The sequence below is a fragment of the Hypanus sabinus genome, chromosome 4 (assembly GCF_030144855.1).
Source record: "Hypanus sabinus isolate sHypSab1 chromosome 4, sHypSab1.hap1, whole genome shotgun sequence".
NCBI classification, from domain to species: domain Eukaryota; kingdom Metazoa; phylum Chordata; class Chondrichthyes; order Myliobatiformes; family Dasyatidae; genus Hypanus; species Hypanus sabinus.
In genome coordinates this window covers 127,176,641-127,195,228 of record NC_082709.1, presented here as the reverse complement: position 1 = coordinate 127,195,228, position 18,588 = coordinate 127,176,641, and the positions used below count along the sequence as shown (strand labels likewise).

Here is an 18,588-nt window from a genome sequence, read left to right as displayed (position 1 = left end):
AGCAAACAGATTCTGAATCCACGCGGCCATGTCTCCTGATTTTCTGAATGAGCCTGTCATGGGGAACATTGTCAAATATCTTACTAAAATCCATATGCAGCACTGCCTTCATTAATATGTTTTGTCAATTTCTTGAAGAATTCTATCAGGCTCGTAAGCCATAACCTGCCCCTCACAAAGTCATGCTGAATATCTCTAATCAGACTGTGCTTCTCCAAATGCTCATAAATCCTGTTTCTAAGAATTTTCTTCAATATTTTGTCCACAACTGACATAAGATTCATGAATCTATAATTACCAGGTTTATCCCTATTACATTTCTAAAGAAATAATAAAGAAGTAACGTTTGCCACCTTCCTATCTGGCACTACTCCTATGGCCAGTGAGGATGTAAAGGGCATCACTGAAGGTACAGCATCTCTTCCCTCTCTTCCTGTAGTAACCTGGGTATGTCCCATCTGTCTCCAGGATCTTAATTATCCTAATGTTTTTTCAAAAGTCCCAGCACATATTCTTCCTTAATGTCAACATATTCCAACATATCAGACTTGTGTATGCTGACTTTACATTCATTAAGTAGTCTCTCACTGGTAAATACTGAATCAAAGTATGTAGTAAGCACCTTACCTTATTAGGAATTCAGGATGTATATTGTATACATTTCTCTGACATTAAATGTCCCTATTGAAATTGAAACCAGCTCCTCAGATTCCAGGCATATGTTTCTGCTTTTATCCCTGATCAGTCCCACACTCACTTACTCTAGTCATCCTCCTGTTCTTTGCGTATATGTAGAACATTCTGGGAATTTGCTTAATCCTACTAACCAAGGCTTCTTCAGGTCCCCTTCTACCTCTCCTAAGTCCATTTTTGAGCTTCTTCCTGGCTGTCTAGTAACTTTCAAGTCCCTGTTTAATCCTTGCCTACTGAAACTCAAGTCTTTCTTCTTCTTGACTGGGTGTTCCACATCTCCTGTCAACCATAGTTCCTTCACTCTACCAACTATTTCCCGCCTCAGTGGGATAAACCTATCCAGAACTCCAAGATGTTATAATGGTCACAACATTGTAGATCTATGTACTGATCCATGTTCTAAGTTTTATCACCCCTGTTCCTGATACTTCTCACAGTAAATTAAACACATTTCAACCAATCAATTTATGCCCTTTCCACTGCCTATCCTTCCTAACAGACTCTCTACAGACGACATCTACCTTTACACCAAATGCCCCATCCACTGAACAATCACTTTGGTTCCTATGCCCATGCCAAATGAGTTGAAACCATCCCCAACAGCTCTAGTAAACCCACCCACAAGAATACTAGCCCCCTCCTTAAGTTCAAGTGCAACAATGTCCATTTTGTACACACCAAACCTTTCCCAAGAGATCCCGATAATCCACAAACTCTGCCTCTTACATAGATTCTTCAGTCATACATTCATCTACCAAATCATCTTATTCTTATCCTTACTAGAGGATGACACAGGCAGCAGTTCGATGATTACCACTTTGGAGGTCCTGCATTTCACCTTCTTTCCTAGCTCATTATATTCTCTCATCAGGACCTCATCTTTGTTCCTTAACATAGAAAACAGAGTATTACAGTACAGTACAGGCCCTTCAGCCCACAATGTTGTGCCAATCTTTTATCCTACTCTGGGATCAATCTAACCCTTCTCTCCTACATAGCCCTCCATTTTCTATCATCTATTTGTCTATGTAAGAGTTTTTTAGATGTTCACCGACCTCCAAGCAAAATACACTCGATCTACAACCACATTCTGCTTTCTATGGACAAGCCAATTCTGAATCCATACCACCACAATTCCCTGGATCACATAACTTTCCTGATTTTCTGAATGAGCCTACCATGGGGAACTTTATCAAATGCCTTACTAAAGTCCATACACACCACTATTCTGCCTTCATCAGTCCGCTTTGTCACAGCCTCAAAGAATTCACTCAGGTTTGAGCAGCATGTTTTACCCCTCACAAGGCTATTGTACCAATATTTCTACCAATATGTACAACTTCTGACTGGTCACCCTCCCCTTAAGAAAGTACACCTGATCTCAGACATCGCTGACTCTATTATCTGGGAGGCAACATAACATCAGTAAGTCTCTGTTACATCCACAAAATCTCCTGTCTGTTCTCCTAACTATTGAATCCCTTATCACCATTGTTCTCCTCTTCTTCCCCCTTCCCTTCTGAACCATTGAGCCAGACTCAGTGCCAGAGACCTGGTCACTTCAGGTTTCCCCTGATAGGTTGCTCCCCTGCCCACAACAATACAAAGTGGTATGCTTGTTATTGAGAGGGACAGCCACAGGGATACTCTGCACTATTTGCCTATTCCCTTTCCCTCTCCTGATAGTAATGCAGCTACTTACCCCCTGTATTTTAGGTGTGACTACCTCTCTGTAGCTCTTATCTACCACCTCCTCATACTTTGTATTCTCCAGAATGAGCCACAGGCCATCCTGATATACTTCCCATTCTCTAACACAGTCTGAAAGGAGTTACATCCAGATGCATTTCTTTCAGATGTAGAATTCACAGAGACTGCTGGAGGTTTCCCAGATCTCCCACATCTTGCATAAAGAGCACAACACTGACCTCGAATCCACTCTCACTCCTCTAGCTCGACACTTGTGGTGAACTATGTGCCTGTCTGGACACGCCCCCTGCTGACTGCTCCTGTGGCTCCTCCCACAGGCCCCTGTATAAAGGCGATCTGAGGCCTGACGCTCGGCCTCAGTCTCCAGGTCATAGTATGATGGACACTCACTCCTGGTTCCTTCTTCCAGTCAATAAAAGCCAATATCTTGCCTTACGTCTCAGTGTGAGTTATTGATGGTGCATCAACACTAATAGACAAGAAAGAGAAACCTGACATAAACTTCAACCTAACCTCCGCCTCTTCTCACCAAAGTCTCTTGATCCAAAGCCTCAGTTCCCCAATCTAACCTTCCACTCCAACAACAGCCACTCCACAACCTGCTTGCATACTTTACTAATTTGTTTCTTTCCCAATGCAAATGAAGGATTTTTAAGCTCTAACTATAAACTTTGTTTCCCATTCCACAGTTACAGAAGTCTTTCCACCATTTTCTGGTTTCTTTCAGATTTCTAGCAGCAATATATTTTCATGTTCACAAAATTAGCATGTATTTGTTGAATGAAGGTTAGGAGCTGCACATTTAAACCTTCTGCAATATATGCTTCAAAGGAGGATTTGACTGGAGAGGATGGGAGAATGAAGATTAGTTTTGAGATTAAGTTTGTTTAAGTATGGCTGCTTACTACTGGCATAAAAATAGCCATCTTAATCATTAACAGCACCAATTCCTCCAGTGGGTTAGGGCACACAGACTATCTGTTTGCTTGTTTCTGCATTTGGATATACACAACCTTGTTCCACAAGAGACATGCATCAGGTAGTGTTGTGCAATGTGGTTGACAATGGAATGGAAGTGATGCAGATTGAACAGTTTCCAAGTCTTGTAGATTAGTTACACTCCAGTAGAAAGCTTAATGGAGGAAAAGTGCAACAGTACAGTGAAGAAGAGACCTTAGTCAATGCTGCTCCCAAAGATATTCACAAAAGTAATCTGATTTATTCACTCTGAACTTCTTTTTCCTCAACCATGCTTAGTTCATTTTTATATTAGCTACCTCCATCAGGTCGGATGAAGAATGCCATTCCTTTTTCTTCGACTACTGGACACCAGCTAAATTGAACAGGGTTGTTTCTCCTGTTATAGAGTCGCAATGTTGTCCTAAAACCCGATTCACCCAGGAGTCCATAGTTTGGGGTTAAGACCAACTTTCTGGTTGACAGCTCAAGAGCGACATAAACCACGTTTGCTTTTATCAATAACAGGCCAGTATGGATGCTATTTATTGTGTAGGTGATTGATCTGCAAAATAAAAGAAAATTAGCTTAAGTTTCTATAGTATCAATTCATAAAAATGTTGTGGCATTACAGTTCTAATAGTTATAAACTATTCTGTTTAAAATCTTGTAAATTTATGACCTCCTCTCAGCCCATCATAGATTTTTGTAATTACTCCTCAACTACATGCCTTCCATTTTACTAATGTATGGTCAAAATTAAAATTCTGCAAACATTTTGTTGTGAATGAGGGGAAGAAGTAAGAAAAATAATCATGATTACCCTGAAAACCATCAATTGCAACAATATTCATTTCCGTTCCAAACCTCCATCAGATTAAGAAGAGTTTAAAGTGTATTCACATTGTCAAATGAGATTTTCATGATTGCAAGATGATATAAAACACTGGAGATTGAACCAGTTAATGTTCCATAGAGCTCAGCAGTATCCCCTGCTTTATGCCGCATATATCATTGATTCAGACATGCTTATAGAGACCATATTTTAAAATTTGCAGATGATTACAGAAACTGAGAGTATCATCGATGGTGAAGAGTGTGTTTATAAATTGAAGACTACAGGGGAATGTCAATGATCTAGTTAGTTAGCTACATATGCTATCCAGAAAAACATGGCATAATGCATCTGAAGAGGGCACATGAGGCAAGTCATTACACAAAAATTGGTAAAGTACTAAGATGTGTAGAGGAACATAAGAACGTATCATATAGCAGCAGAATTAGACCACTCAACCTATCAAATCTGCTCCACTATTCGATCATTGTTGTTTTAATATTCCCTCTCAACCCTATCCTCCTGTAACCTTTGACATCATTACTAATCAAAAACCTATCAACCTCTGATTTGAATATACCCAATGGTTTCAACATCTGTGGCCTTAAATCCCATAGATTAGCCATTCCCTAGCTAAAGAAATTCCTCTTCACCACTGTTCTAAAGGGATGCCCTTTTATTCTAAGCCTGTGCCATTTGGTCCTAGACTTTCCCACTAATGGAAACATACTCTCCAAATCCACTCTGTCTAGGTCTTTCAATATTTGGTAGATTTCAATAACATATCTCTTCCCCCCCCCCCCCCCCACCACATCCTTCCTCATTCTTCCAATCTGTTAGTACAGGCCCAGTGCCATCAGATGCTCCCCATGCATCTACCTTTTAATTCCTGGACACTATCCAACACCAGCACATCCTTCATTGGATATGAGATTCAGAATGACTTACAGTGTCCCAAATATGGTCTAACCAGCATATTATAAAATTATAAAGTCTTAATGTTCCATCTCTGCTTTTATATTCTAGTTCTCTTGAAATGAATTTTACTTCCTTACTCAACCTGCAAGTTAACCTTTAGAGAATCCTGCACTAGTACTCCTAAACACCTTTAAATCTCCTGATTCTCTTCCCATTTAGAAGATAGTTTACACCTTTATTCCTACTATCAAAGTCCATAACCATACACTTCCCTAAGCTGTATTCCATCTGCCATTTCTTTGTCTATTCTCCCAACCTGTCCAAATCTATCTACAGACTTGCTGTTTCCTCAACAGCATCACCTATCTTTGTATCGTCTTCAAAAACGATGATACAAAGCCATCAATTCTGTCACCGTGATTAATGTATAATGTGAAAGGTAGCAGACCTAATAGTAACCTCTGAGGAATACCATTAGTCACCAGCAGCCAGCTAGAAAATCCCACTTTATTCCTCCTCTTTTCCTTCTGTCAGTCAGTCAGTTCTACCCATGCATGTATCTCTTCTGTAATACCATGGGCTTCTGTCTTGTTTAGCAGCCTTATGTGTGTATGTGGCACCTTGTCAAGGCCTTCTGAAATTCCAAGTAGACAATACTCACTGGTTCTCCGTTGACTATCATGTCTAAAACTTCCTCAAATAATTCCAACAGGTTTTTTTTCAGACAAGATTATCCCTTATAGAATCCATGCTGACTTCAGCCTATTCTATCATGTGCTTCCAGCTGACCCAAAACCTAAATCTTGATAATAGAACCTAAAATTTTAACAATTACTCAAGTCTGCTATCTGGCCTATAAATTTCCACTCCCCACTTAAAGAGGGGAGTGGTATTTGTGATTTCCCAGTCCTCTGGAATCACTGCTGACTTTAATGATTCTTAAAAGATCACTACTAATGTCTCCACTCTCTCTTCAGCCACCTTGTTCAGAACTCTGGTGTACTGTCCATCGGGTCCAAGTATCTTATCCAATTTCAGACCTTTCAGGTGCCAAAGCACCTTCTCCTTAGTAACAGTGACTACACTTACTTCTGACTCCATCCTCCTACTCTCTCAAATTTCTGGCATGTTATTGGTGTCTTCCATCAGAAAGTTAATCCATCATTTCTTCGTTCCTCATTATGATTTTTCTAGCATAATTTTCCAGTGGTCCAATGTCAACTTTTGCCTCTCTTTTACTCCTTATAATCTGAAAAAACTTTTGGTATTTTTTTTATATTATTAGCTAGGTTTTCTTCATATTTCATCTTCTCTTCCTTTATTGTTTATAGTTGTCTTCTATTGGTTTTTAAAAGCTTCCCAATCCTCTGGCTTCCCACTAGTTTTTGAAATATTGTATATTCTGTGATATTATGATGACTGCCTCCAAAGGGTTTCTTTATCTTGCACTCTCTAATCAAAGCCTGTTCATTGCACAAGACCAAATCCAGAACTGCCTCTTGCCTCGTAAGTTCGAACACAAGCTGCTCTAAAAAGCTATCTCATAAATATTCTACAAATTCCTCCTCTTGGGATCCAGCACCAAACTGATTTTTCCAGTCTACCTGTACATTGAAGCCCCAATGACCTCTCTACTCCATACATGCATGTCTTTCATACATGCCTTTTTATCTCTATAGTTTGTGCTCTATATTTCTTTAAGAGGAAATCTTTCCAGAAAATCCTGTAGGAATTCTTTGAAGAAATAACAGGGAGAATAGATAAAGGAGAGACAGTGTTTACTTGGATTTTCAGAAGGCATTTGACAAAGTGCTGCACATGAGGCTGCTTATCAAGCCAAGAGCCCATGGTATTAGAGGAAAGATACCTGCACGGATAGTAGAATGGCTTACTAACAGAAGCAAAGTGTAGGAATAAAAGGGACTTGAAAGTCTTTGTGCAGGATTCCCTAAAGGTTAACTTGTAGATTGAGCTGGTGTTAAGAAAGGCAAATGCAATGTTAGCATTCATTTTGAGAGAACTAGATTATAAGAGCAAGAATGTAATGCTGAGGCTTTATAAGGCATTGGTCAGACTGCACTTGGGAGTATTGTGAGCAGTTTTGGGCCCCTTATTTTAGAAAAGATATCCTGGCACTGAAGAGATTCCAGAGAGGTTCACAAGAATAATTCTGGGAATGAAAGGGTTAACACATGAGACCCATTTGACAGCTCTGGGCCTATTCTTGCTGGAGTTTAAAAGAATAAAAAGAATAAGGGGGGGGGGGGTGGGGGAATCTCATTGAAATCTATTGAATATTCAAAGCCTAGTCAAACAGGATGTAGACAGGATATTTCCTATATTAGTTGAGTCAAGGACCAGAGGGCACAGTCTCAGAATAGAGGGAGTTCCATTTACAACAGAGATGGGGGGAAATTTCTATAGCCAGAGGGTGGTGAATCTGTGGAATTCATTGCCACAGCCAGTTATGGAGGCCAAATCATTGAGTATATTTGAAGCAAATGTTGATAGGTATTTTATTAGTGAGGGTGTCAAAAGTTATGGGGAGAAGGCAAGAAAATGGGATTGACAGGGATAATAAATAAGCTATGTTGGAACAGTAGAGCAGAACTGATGGGCAAATGGCCTAGTTCTGCTTCTATGTCTTAAGATCTTATGGTCTTATATGCTGGTTACTATTCAGAGGCCTATATATACCTCCCACCAGAGTTTTCTTACCCTTGCATTTTCTTACTCTACTCACAAGTACATCTTCTGATCCTGACATTTTTTGCTAAGGATTTCATTTCATTTTTTTTACCAACGGAGTCACCCAATTCCTCTGCCCATCTGTCTATCTTTTCAACACAATGTATATTGTATGTTTGAATTTTAAAATCCTGTCTGTGATCTTCTTTCAGCCATGAGTCTGTGATATCCACGTCATATCTGCCAACTTCTTAATTTCACTATAAGCTCATCTGCATTGTGTCGTATGTTCGGTACATTTAAATATAACACCTTCTGTCCGGTATTCAACACCCACCCCTCTTCTCAAATCTGTCTCAAATTTTTGAGTTAGTGGTGGAGAGGAGGTTACTAAACAAACTGTTATCCTTTATGAACAATCAGGCACATCCTCTCCATGACCCATTGAATAAGCAGCGGAGCATCCTTTTGAACAGACTCATTCAGCTCCACTGTCACAAGGATCATTACGGAAAATCCAATAAGCATATACAACAGTTCATCTCTGTGCAACAGAACAGACATCATAGTACAATAGTCTCTGTTTTACTATTTCATACATTATTGAAAACTGATAAATTATTATTGTTCTGTACTTTATTATTAGTTAAGTCTGCACACTGCTAAATGTGTTTTTAAATGTTGCTGCTGTAATGAAATAGTTTCCCACTCAGGATCAATAAAGTACTTATTATTATTATCTCTATGTGACATGAAGATAAATTCTTATTCTTTTCTAAACCTTCTATCCTATTTTTCATTCTGGAAACTTCAGTAACCTCCGCACTCTCCTCGGATGAATCTTAATTTTGGAGGTTCACAAAACCCTGAGTAACAGAATGGGCATGTAAGATGGTTAAGAAGGCAATTCAGACAATAGCTCTTATCAGTCAAGTAACAGAACTTAAGAGCAAGTTGAGCCTCAGTGAGACTACTGCACACAGTTCTTGTTAATCCACTATGGGAAAGAAATAGATAAAATACAGAAGGGATTTGAAAGTGGGTTTCTTGGACTGGAAAACTTTAATTATAAAATGGGAATTGTTAGGTAAGAAAGACAGAAGGTTAATTTAAGTTCTTACCATAATGAACATGATAAACTGTGTTGTATTGGTCCACCTTCTATACTTTCATTTTAAAAACTAATAATCAATGAATTAATGCCATTCTATAAATGGTACTTAACCACTGTTTGTCACACATCAGAAAATTATAATTAAATACAATTTAATTTATGTACACTCAAATTCCTTCAAATCAACACCACAATGTCATTCTCTTGGGTTATATCTAATGACAATAGCTTCATACTGGAGGTTGCAGAAAGCAAATCAGAAATCTAATTTTAGAAGCTCTGTCAATATCTCAATTAGTAACTACTCTGGTTTGAAAGTTAGACACACCTAGTGTATTCATCTCATTAGCAATAGTGATATTACAGGTTGAGCACCCCTTATCTAAAATGTTTGGGGCTAGAACTATTTCAGATAACAGATTTTGGAATTTTTGCATCTACTATATAATGAGATAGCTTGGGGATGAGATGAAAGTCTAAACATGAAATGCATTTATATTACATACACAGTTTAGACATGTACTATGAAGATTGTTTTGTATATTATTTTAATAATTTTGTGCATGAAAGGATAATGTGTATATTCAGCATTGAGAAAGGTAAGCTATCATTATCTCAACTGTCCAGGTGGACAGTCAGTGGCTATTTGGCATCTTCGTCATTCCCAACTCTGAATTTGTGTAAGCAGTAAGCAGTCTTTATCTTACATTTGTTCATCACACATATGCACTTAACAGTAAAAATTAAAGCACACCATTAATAAAATGAAAATATAATGTGTGCAGGGTTAAAAAAAAAGCAGCACAGCAGCATCAAGACAGAACTTGAGTCATCCATTGAACAACAAAAATCAACAGAAGGTTTTTAGTCTCCAACTACAATGCCATGTTTTGATTAAGATGCTACAGTACACTTCATTAGTATTTTACTTCTACTTCTTTCAGTTTTTATGTAAGGTATAAAAACAAAAGATTGAATTTAATAAGTAAATTACAGGTAAAACTGTTAAAATGTCATACATATTATTTTAATGCAATAATGATGCTGGTCAAGTTACACTCATACAATGAATTTTAGATGGAGATAAATTTAAACTTCATGCAAAAATAACATGTTTCATAATGACATGATAAACATGATGATCTTCACTTCCAAAAGAACATATATGCAGCTCCAAACGCTACAACTACATCAGGTCTTAGAAATTTCAGGTGTTGACAACCTTGGCAAACTCATCAATGAATTTCTTACCTCTTCTCATCTGCCCATTCACCTCCTCCTTCACTTCATTCAGAGCCTCAACTAATCCTTCCAGATGACACAATACTTCACTTCACTTGCAAATCTGTTGGGTTTGTCTATTGTATCCAGTGCTCCCAATACAGCCTACTCTACATTGTGAGGCCCATCATAAACTGGGGGACCACTTTGTCAAGCACCTCCGCTCCATTTGCCAAAAGTGAAACTTCCCAGTGGTCAACCATTTTAATTCTGATTCCTATTCCCATTCCAACTTGATGAGGCCACTCTCAAGGTGATAGACCAACACCTCATCTTTGTCACCTCCAAACTAATGGCATGAACATCACTTTCTCTTTCCAGTAAAAAAAATCCCCCTCTTCCTTCCTTCTTCTATTCTCCACTCTGGTCTCTCACCTGCCTATCCCCTGGTGCTCCTCCTTACTCCCTTTCTTCCAGGTCCACTCTACTCTCCTATCAGATTTCTTCCCCTCCAGCCCTTTACCTTTTCTATCAACCAAGCTTCACCTATCACATTCTAGCTATTTTCCTTACCATCACCCCACTTCTTTATTCTAGCATCTTCCCTTTTTCTTTCCTGCCTTGAAGAAGCCCAAAACGTCAACTGTATGTTCACTTCCATAGATGCTCCCTGAACCTGCTGTGTTCCTCCAGCATTTTGTGCGTGTTGCAATGAATTTTTCTGCTGCTTCGTGATCACGAAGATGCTTTATAATCGCAAATCTTTAAAAAATGAATGCCGTGTCTTCTTAAATTTCTGCAACCAGCCTGCTGAATATTCACTATTTCCTTCAATTTTCAGTTTGTTGTGATGTATCTTTGCTTGTTTCATGATCAACATACTGTTAAGGAACATGTTCACTCTTAACACCGACAAATCCACTCTTTTAATACATGTCACAGTCTTCATTTTTCACTTTATTTGATGTTTTCAATTATTCATTAAATTCTGTTAATTACTTTCAGAATGGAACTTCAACAGTTTGTCTTTCTGTTTCTTCAGGTCATAGATGGTGGTTGTTCCCTCTGTCAGATGCTTCAAACTTACACCACTGTAAGTCTTTCAAACAACTTGACTTTCTGCGTTATAGATAAACATAAACTCTTCTTTTTCTTTTCACTGTTACTCATAGGGATAACTGCAGGCCTTTCTGACATTTTCAACAATATATTCACAGCACAGAGCAGAGAATAAGTGCAAAACACATGGTAATGACTGTGAGTAATGCACAAAGATCTGGCTATAATGAATGCTGAAGACAAAGTGGCTCCAACAGGACCCTACTCGGGGTATGTGTGGTCACTGCTCAGAGTTGTCTGTGGTATGCAAAGACTTGTGCATCGCCTGGGATTCTTCCCAACACCTTGTGGAATTTTCCATTTGTTACATCATGTCAGTGCTCAAAAAACATTTGGATTTCAGAGGTTTTCTGATTAGTGATTTTCAGGTAAGGGGTGCTCAACCTGTATAGTTATTATCAATATGAATGAATGATAAAAGCAACTTGGTTGCATTCATTTCTCATTTGTGATTCTTATTCAGGAACCTCTAAAAACAGAAATATTTTAAGGACTTGATTAGAATCGTCTACTGAAATCCATTCAACTTATTTATAAGAAATGATACTTCCAATGAACTGCAGGAACCTATTAAATCATGCTATAAGATTTCATGCTGACAAAGTTTGGTGGAGTTGTGGATAGTGTAGAAGGTTGTCATGATTACAATGGGATATTAACAGGATGTAGAGCTGGGCTAAGAAGTGGCCCAGCTCTGATAAGAGTTCAACCCAGAAATGTGCGAAGTGAAGTGAAGGTCAAATTTAAAGACAGAATGCAGAGCTAATGGAAGTATTCTTAGCAGTGTAAAGGAACAGAGGGATCTTGGGGTCCATGTACATGGATCTCTCAAAATTGCCATGCAAGTGATAAGGTTGTTAAGAAGGCTTATGGTGTGTTAGACTACATTAGTCAGGGGACTGGCCGGCTGGTGTTGCAATGTCATCAGCGGCGGAACTCGGGAGCGAATCCAAGTCAGGCCACCCCTGAGCACGCTTTCCATCTGTGCCAGGTTGAGCATCAGGCTAGCCACTTGGCCTTGTAAAAAAATACAAGGGCCAAGTTAGGAATTTATAAAACACAATTATTCTCCTCAAAAGTAACATCACTTTGCAGCTCTTAACTCAGCCCCCTGACTTTTTTTTAAAAATTTTTAGCGTGTCGCACCAGATAGTCAGCCATTCTTGTCTGGTGTGTGGTGTCAGGATTGGTGTCCTTTTCCGATTAACCAGGTTACAATATGTTACAGCTCTATAAAATCCTGATCAGATCACATTTAGAATGTTGCATTCAGTTCTGTTCGCTTCATTATATGAAGGATAGAGAAGGTCCAGAGGAGATTTACTGAGATGATGCCTGGATTAGAGAGCATGTCTTATGAGGGATGGCTGAACAAGCTAGGGCTTTTCTCTTTGGAGCAGAGGAGGATGAGAGGGGACTTAATAGAGATATACAAGATGATAAGAGACATTGATTGAGTGGATAGCCAGAGACTTCTTCCTGGAACAAAATTGGTGAATACAAGGGTACTTATTTTAAGGTAAATGGAGGAAAGTATAGGGAAGATGTCAAAGATACGTATTTATAAAGAGAGGTGAGTGTATGGAATGCCATACAAGGTGTGGTAATATCTGATATCTGCCTCTATCAGAAACATTAGGAGCATTTAAGATACTCTTTTATAAGCACATGAATAATAGAAAATGGAGTGCAATGCAGAGGGGAAGATTTCGATTAATGCTAGAGTAGTTTAAAAGGTCAGCACAACATCTTAGGCCAGATGGCCTGTACAGTGTTGTAATGTTCTATGGTTTAAGTTCTATGATTTTCACTTTCCAAAAGGTTCAAATTATGCTCTTTAACTGCACCAAATTAGTTCACAAAATGTTCACATAAAATAATCTTGCCATTGCTTTAAAATAACAAGGTTATTAAACTTTGCATGACAGTAAAAATATTGACCTTTATTTGTATTATCAAGAAAAAACATTGATTTAAGGTTTATCTTTTTCAATATCTAAAGTTGCTCATGTTACCTAACCTCCTCATTTGTTATTTGGTATTTTACAAACATTTTTATACATACTGACACAAGAGCCACCACCTAAGTTAGTCAGGAAAGCATCATCTATCAGTAGTCTTTTTATACACCCATCACTTCTTTCTCCAGGTTTCCAAATCTGGAACCTAGTTAGGAACTCTAATAAGGTATCTAACCAAGGGATCTGAAACAAACATTTTTAAAGATCACAGTCAAAGGCAATGAAGAAATATAGACTAAAAAGAGAAGAAAATGAGATTAAATAAAAATGAAAAGTGACAGTGAGAGAATGGAAGCAAAAATGAAAGTAGAAGTAAAAAGAGTGAAAAAAGAGGAGAGATGAGAGAAAGGGTAAAAAGAGGCAAAGGAGAGAAAGAACATAAGGGAATAGAACAGAAGGAGTGGATTCAAAGGGAAAGCATTAAAGAAATTAAGGATAGAACCATAGAACATTACAGCACAGAAACAGGCCCTTCTAGGTTGTGCTGAACCATTTTTCTGCCTAGTCCCACATACCTGCACCTGGGCCATATCCCTCCAAACCCCTCTCATCCATATACCTGTCCAAGTTTTTCTTAAATGTCAAAAGTGAGCCCACATTCACCACTTCATCTGGCAGCTCATTCCACACTCCCACCACACTCTGCGTGAAGAAGCCCCCCACCCCAATGTTCCCTTTAAAGTTTTCCTCCTTCACCCTTAACCCATGACCTCTGGTTTTTTTCTCCCCTAGCCTCAGTAGAAAAAGCCTGCTTGCATTCATTCTATCTATACCCATCACAATTTTATACATCTCTATCAAATCACCCCTCATACTCCTATGCTCCAGGGAATAAAGTCCTAACCTATTCAACCTTTCTCTGTAACTCAGTTTCTCAAATCCCGGCAACATCCTTGTAAACCTTCTCTGCACTCTTTCAACCTTATTAATATCCTTCCTGCAATTAGGTGACCAAAACTGCACACAATACTCCAAATCCAGTCTCACCAATGCCTTATACAACCTCACCATTACATTCCAACTCTTATACTCAATACTTTGATTTATAAAGGCCAATGTACCAAAAGCTCTCTTTACAACCCTATCTACTTGTGACGCCACTTTTAGGGAATTATGTATCTGTACTCCCAGATCCCTCTGTTCTACTGCACTCTTCAGTGTCCTACCATTTACCTTGTATGTTGTACCTTGGTTTGACCTTCTGAAGTGCAATACCTCACACTCGTCTGCATTAAACTCCATCTGCCATTTTTCAGCCCATTCTTCCAACTGGTCCAAATCTTTCTGCAAGCTTTGAAAACCTTCCTCACTGTCCACTACACCTCCGATCTTTGCTGATCCAATTTGCCACATTATCATCCAGATCATTGATATAGATGACAAATAACAATGGACCCAGCACTGATCCCTGTGGCACACCACTAGTCACAGGCCTCCACTCAGAGTAACAATCCTCCACTACCATTGAGCCAATGTCTAATCCAATTTACTACCTCTCCATGTATACCTAGCAACTGAATCTTCCTAACTAACCTCCCATGCGGGACCTTGTCAAAGGCCTTACTGAAGTCCATGGATACAACATCCACTGCCTTCCCTTCATCCACTTTCCTGGTAACATCCTCGAAAAACTCTAATAGATTGGTTAAACATGACCTACCACGCACAAAGCCATGCTGACTTTTTCTGATAAGTCCCTGTCTATCCAAATACTTGTATATCCTATCTCTTAGTATTCCTTCCAATAATTTACCTACTACCTATGTCAAACCTACCTGCCTATAATTTCCCGGCTTACTTTTTGAGCCTTTTTTAAACAACGGAACTACATGAGCTATCCTCCAATCCTCTAGCACCTGACCCGTGGATATCGACATTTTAAATATTTCTACCAGGGCCCCTGCAATTTCAACACCAGTCTCCTTCAAGGTCTGAGGGAATACCCTGTCAGGTCCTGGGGATTTATCTACTCTGCTTTAAATACCACGCTATTTCAAATAATTTTAAAAAGAGAAAATAGGAAGGACAGATAAGAATATTGTGAAAAATATGGATGGGTACAATGAGGGATGAGAATAAGAAAAAATAGAATAAAAGAAAGCAGAAAGGAAAATACAGTTGGGGTAGATGGCAAAATATAGAAAGAAATGCACCAAATAAGAAGGAGAGAGAAAAAAGAAAGATACACTGTGAATTTTCTGATAAGATAAGAAAAGCAAAGGAAAGATTAGAGGAAAAAAGAAGCAGACAAAGAAATAAAAGTAAAGGTTAATAGTGGAAACTGCAAGAAAGAAGACAGTAAGGGAGATTATAGAAAGTCCTTTGATAAAGAAAAAACTTTGATAAATGAATAAAGCAAATAAATGGGCTATATTTCAGAGCCTTGGCCTAAGGTTTTCGATCTAGTCAAAGTACGTTCATTATGTCAAACTGCAGCCGATCTAATCAGCAATGGACCTTTTTACTATAGAAATCAAAGTATAATTGGATAATTTTCTCACAAGTATAAGTTTTATAAGACAAGAAAACCACTTATGAAATATATCAACAACACAAGATTGCAAAATATGCTTGATTATTAAAACAAACCACTTGCCATGATATGCATTGATCTTTACAACTTTATTTACTTATGTAGTGCTTAATACTGAGTAATGTATGTCACAGAAAGAAGCTACAATAATATTGTTGTCTATATTTCATATTTTCCATCAAGATTCTTTCCACTAGAGAGAAAAGAAATTTCTCTTTCACACTTACTTCTGAAAAGTTCCAATTCTTTTACTTTCAAATACTATTGGTATGTAAACCGTAGATATGGGTGGGATCACCTGAGATAATGGACTAGATTCATGCAGCTCTGTACAACATGTATCCATTTCAACTAAAAGGTGTGTAGTTAAGTTGTTCACAATAGTCAAATTCTGGGTTGATGATGAATGTAAACATACTTCTCCAAAGTCAAGGTTTGATGGGCCTAGTCAAAAAAAAGTATAATTTTAGTAAAAACTTTTGAAAATTAGCAAGAAAAGTGCAATTACCTATGTGCAAAATGCAATCATACTTGCAACACAGGTTAGGTGGTCTTTGTAGTTGTAAAAACCATCCAGTATGAAAATGCATTGCTAAACTGTGGGTGGTAGGAATATCTTCTACTAATTAAAAGAAAGATAAATAAGCTACAGTATACACCATATGTCATAAAAATTAGTTTTTACTGCAGCAGCACAGTGCACTAAAAAATAAGGATAAATATAAGTCAATATTAACTTAGCCTATACATATATCTTACCTGTGTGCAAAATAAACAAAATAAAAATAATGCCTCTAGTGCATTATTGAGAGAGAATCAAAAACTATGGCAGTAAAATATTTCTTTTGTCTAAAATAGATTTTAAAAAACTACAATTTTCAGCAAAAAAAACATAATAGGGAAGCAGAATATAAAAGACAAGATGTACCTCGGTTACGATTATAAAACACTACTATTATAAAACACTTCACTATTTATTAATTTACTGTCCAAGTTCACACACAAACACAGCTATCTGGGGGAGATACAGGAGGTACACATTTTCTTGAAAATTACATAGTTTCAATTGATGAAATACTATGGAAGAGATTATAAAATGTAAACAAAAATGTCTATTCCAACCTCATCCATTAATAGAGTATGATTTCCAAGGTATCTGATGAATACTTGGGTCAGTACTTTCAGATTATCAATATTTAGAAACCAAACTTTGATTTTTCAATTACTTCAAAATGTTTTCATACTTTAGGCAATTTTGTTGTTTTTTTTTTTACAAATTATTTTCTTAAATTTTCATAGTCTCCACATGTTTTCAAGTGCTGACATGGCAAAAAGGAGAGCAGGACTAGAAACCGGCTTTATCATCCCATTAGTCTGTTATTTCATTTTATTATCTCTCGACTCAGCTTACTTCAGCTCAGCTTATCTTGTTTTTGATTATATTCTTGACCCACAAGCCACAGCCCTGAGGATGAGAGATAGTGCTCTCTAATTTCACTCTTGAAAGGCTTTGTTTTAAACTTAACTAAATGCTCTGGATTCCCCATCAAAAGTAATGCCTCTGTACCTTCTAAATCTTTTCATAATTTTAAACATCTCAAATATATAGCCTCTTACCCCTCTAAACTCAAACAACCACAAGATACGTTGTGATACCTGACTTCTTAACTGAGCTACTAAGACTTGGTTGGTATCAATGCTGAAATGAAACCATAGGAGGTTGCAGATGATGAAATCTGAAACAAAACAAAAATTGTTCTAGGAACTCAGCAGGTCAGGCAACATTTGTAAGCGAGGTATGGGGCAATCAATGTTTCAGGTCAAGGCTCTTCATTGAGACTGAAAGATAGAGGGGAGATAGCCAGTATAAAGAAGTGAGAGGAGGGATGGAGCAAGAGTTGGCAGTCAATACATGGATCTAAGTGAGAAGGGCTGATAAGTAGAAGAAGGAGGGAAGACTGGAAATAAGGAAAGTGGCTAAGAGGTAATAGATGTAACAAAGTCATAAGACTATAAGATATAGGGGCAGAAGAAGCCCATTCGGCCCATTGAGTCTGCTCCACCACGCAATCATGGGCTATTCCAATTCTTCCAGTCATCCCCACTCCCCTGCCTTCTCCCCATACCCTTTGATGCCCTGGCTAATCAAGAACCTATCAATCTCTGCCTTAAATTAACCCAATGACTTGGCCTCCACAGATTTACCACCCTCTGACTAAAGTAATCTCTCCGCATCTCTGTACTAAATGGTGTTCTTCAATCCTGAAGTCATGCCCTCTTGTCCTAAACTCCCCTACCGGGGAAGTAACTTTGCCATAGCTAATCTGTTCAGGCCTTTTCACATTCAGAATGTTTCTATGAAATCCCCCCTCATTCTCCTGAACTCCAGGCAATACAGCCCAGGAGCAGTCAAATGTTCCTCATATGGTAACCCTTTCATTCCTGGAATCATTCTCATGAATCTTTTCTGAACCCTCTCCAATGTCAGTACATCCTTTCTAAGATAAGGAGCCCAAAACTGCACACAATACTGCAAGTGTGGTCTTACAAGTGCCTTATAGAGCCTCAACATCACAACCCTGCTCTTATATTCTATACCTCTAGAAATGAATGCCATCATTGCATTCGCCGCCTTCACCACTGACTCAACCTGGAGGTTAACCTTTAGGGTATCCTGCACAAGGACTCCCAAGTCCCTTTCCATCTCTGCATTTTGAATTCTCTCCCCCATCTAAATAATAGTCTGCCCATTTATTTCTTCCACCAGAGTGCATGATCA

At 38.2% G+C, this 18,588-nt stretch overlaps 1 protein-coding gene across 1 annotated transcript in view; it reads right to left on the bottom strand.

The window, feature by feature from the left end:
• LOC132393191 (cilia- and flagella-associated protein 47-like) overlaps positions 1–18,588 on the bottom strand; it is a 595,459-nt gene that overhangs the window by 488,148 nt on the left and 88,723 nt on the right. Inside the window, exons 14-15 of the mRNA XM_059968130.1 lie at positions 16,037–16,253; positions 3,681–3,925 (exon numbers count right to left, since the gene is read on the bottom strand). Of these exons, the coding sequence (XP_059824113.1) occupies positions 3,681–3,925; positions 16,037–16,253 (462 nt within the window). The remainder of the gene's footprint in view (positions 1–3,680; positions 3,926–16,036; positions 16,254–18,588) is intronic.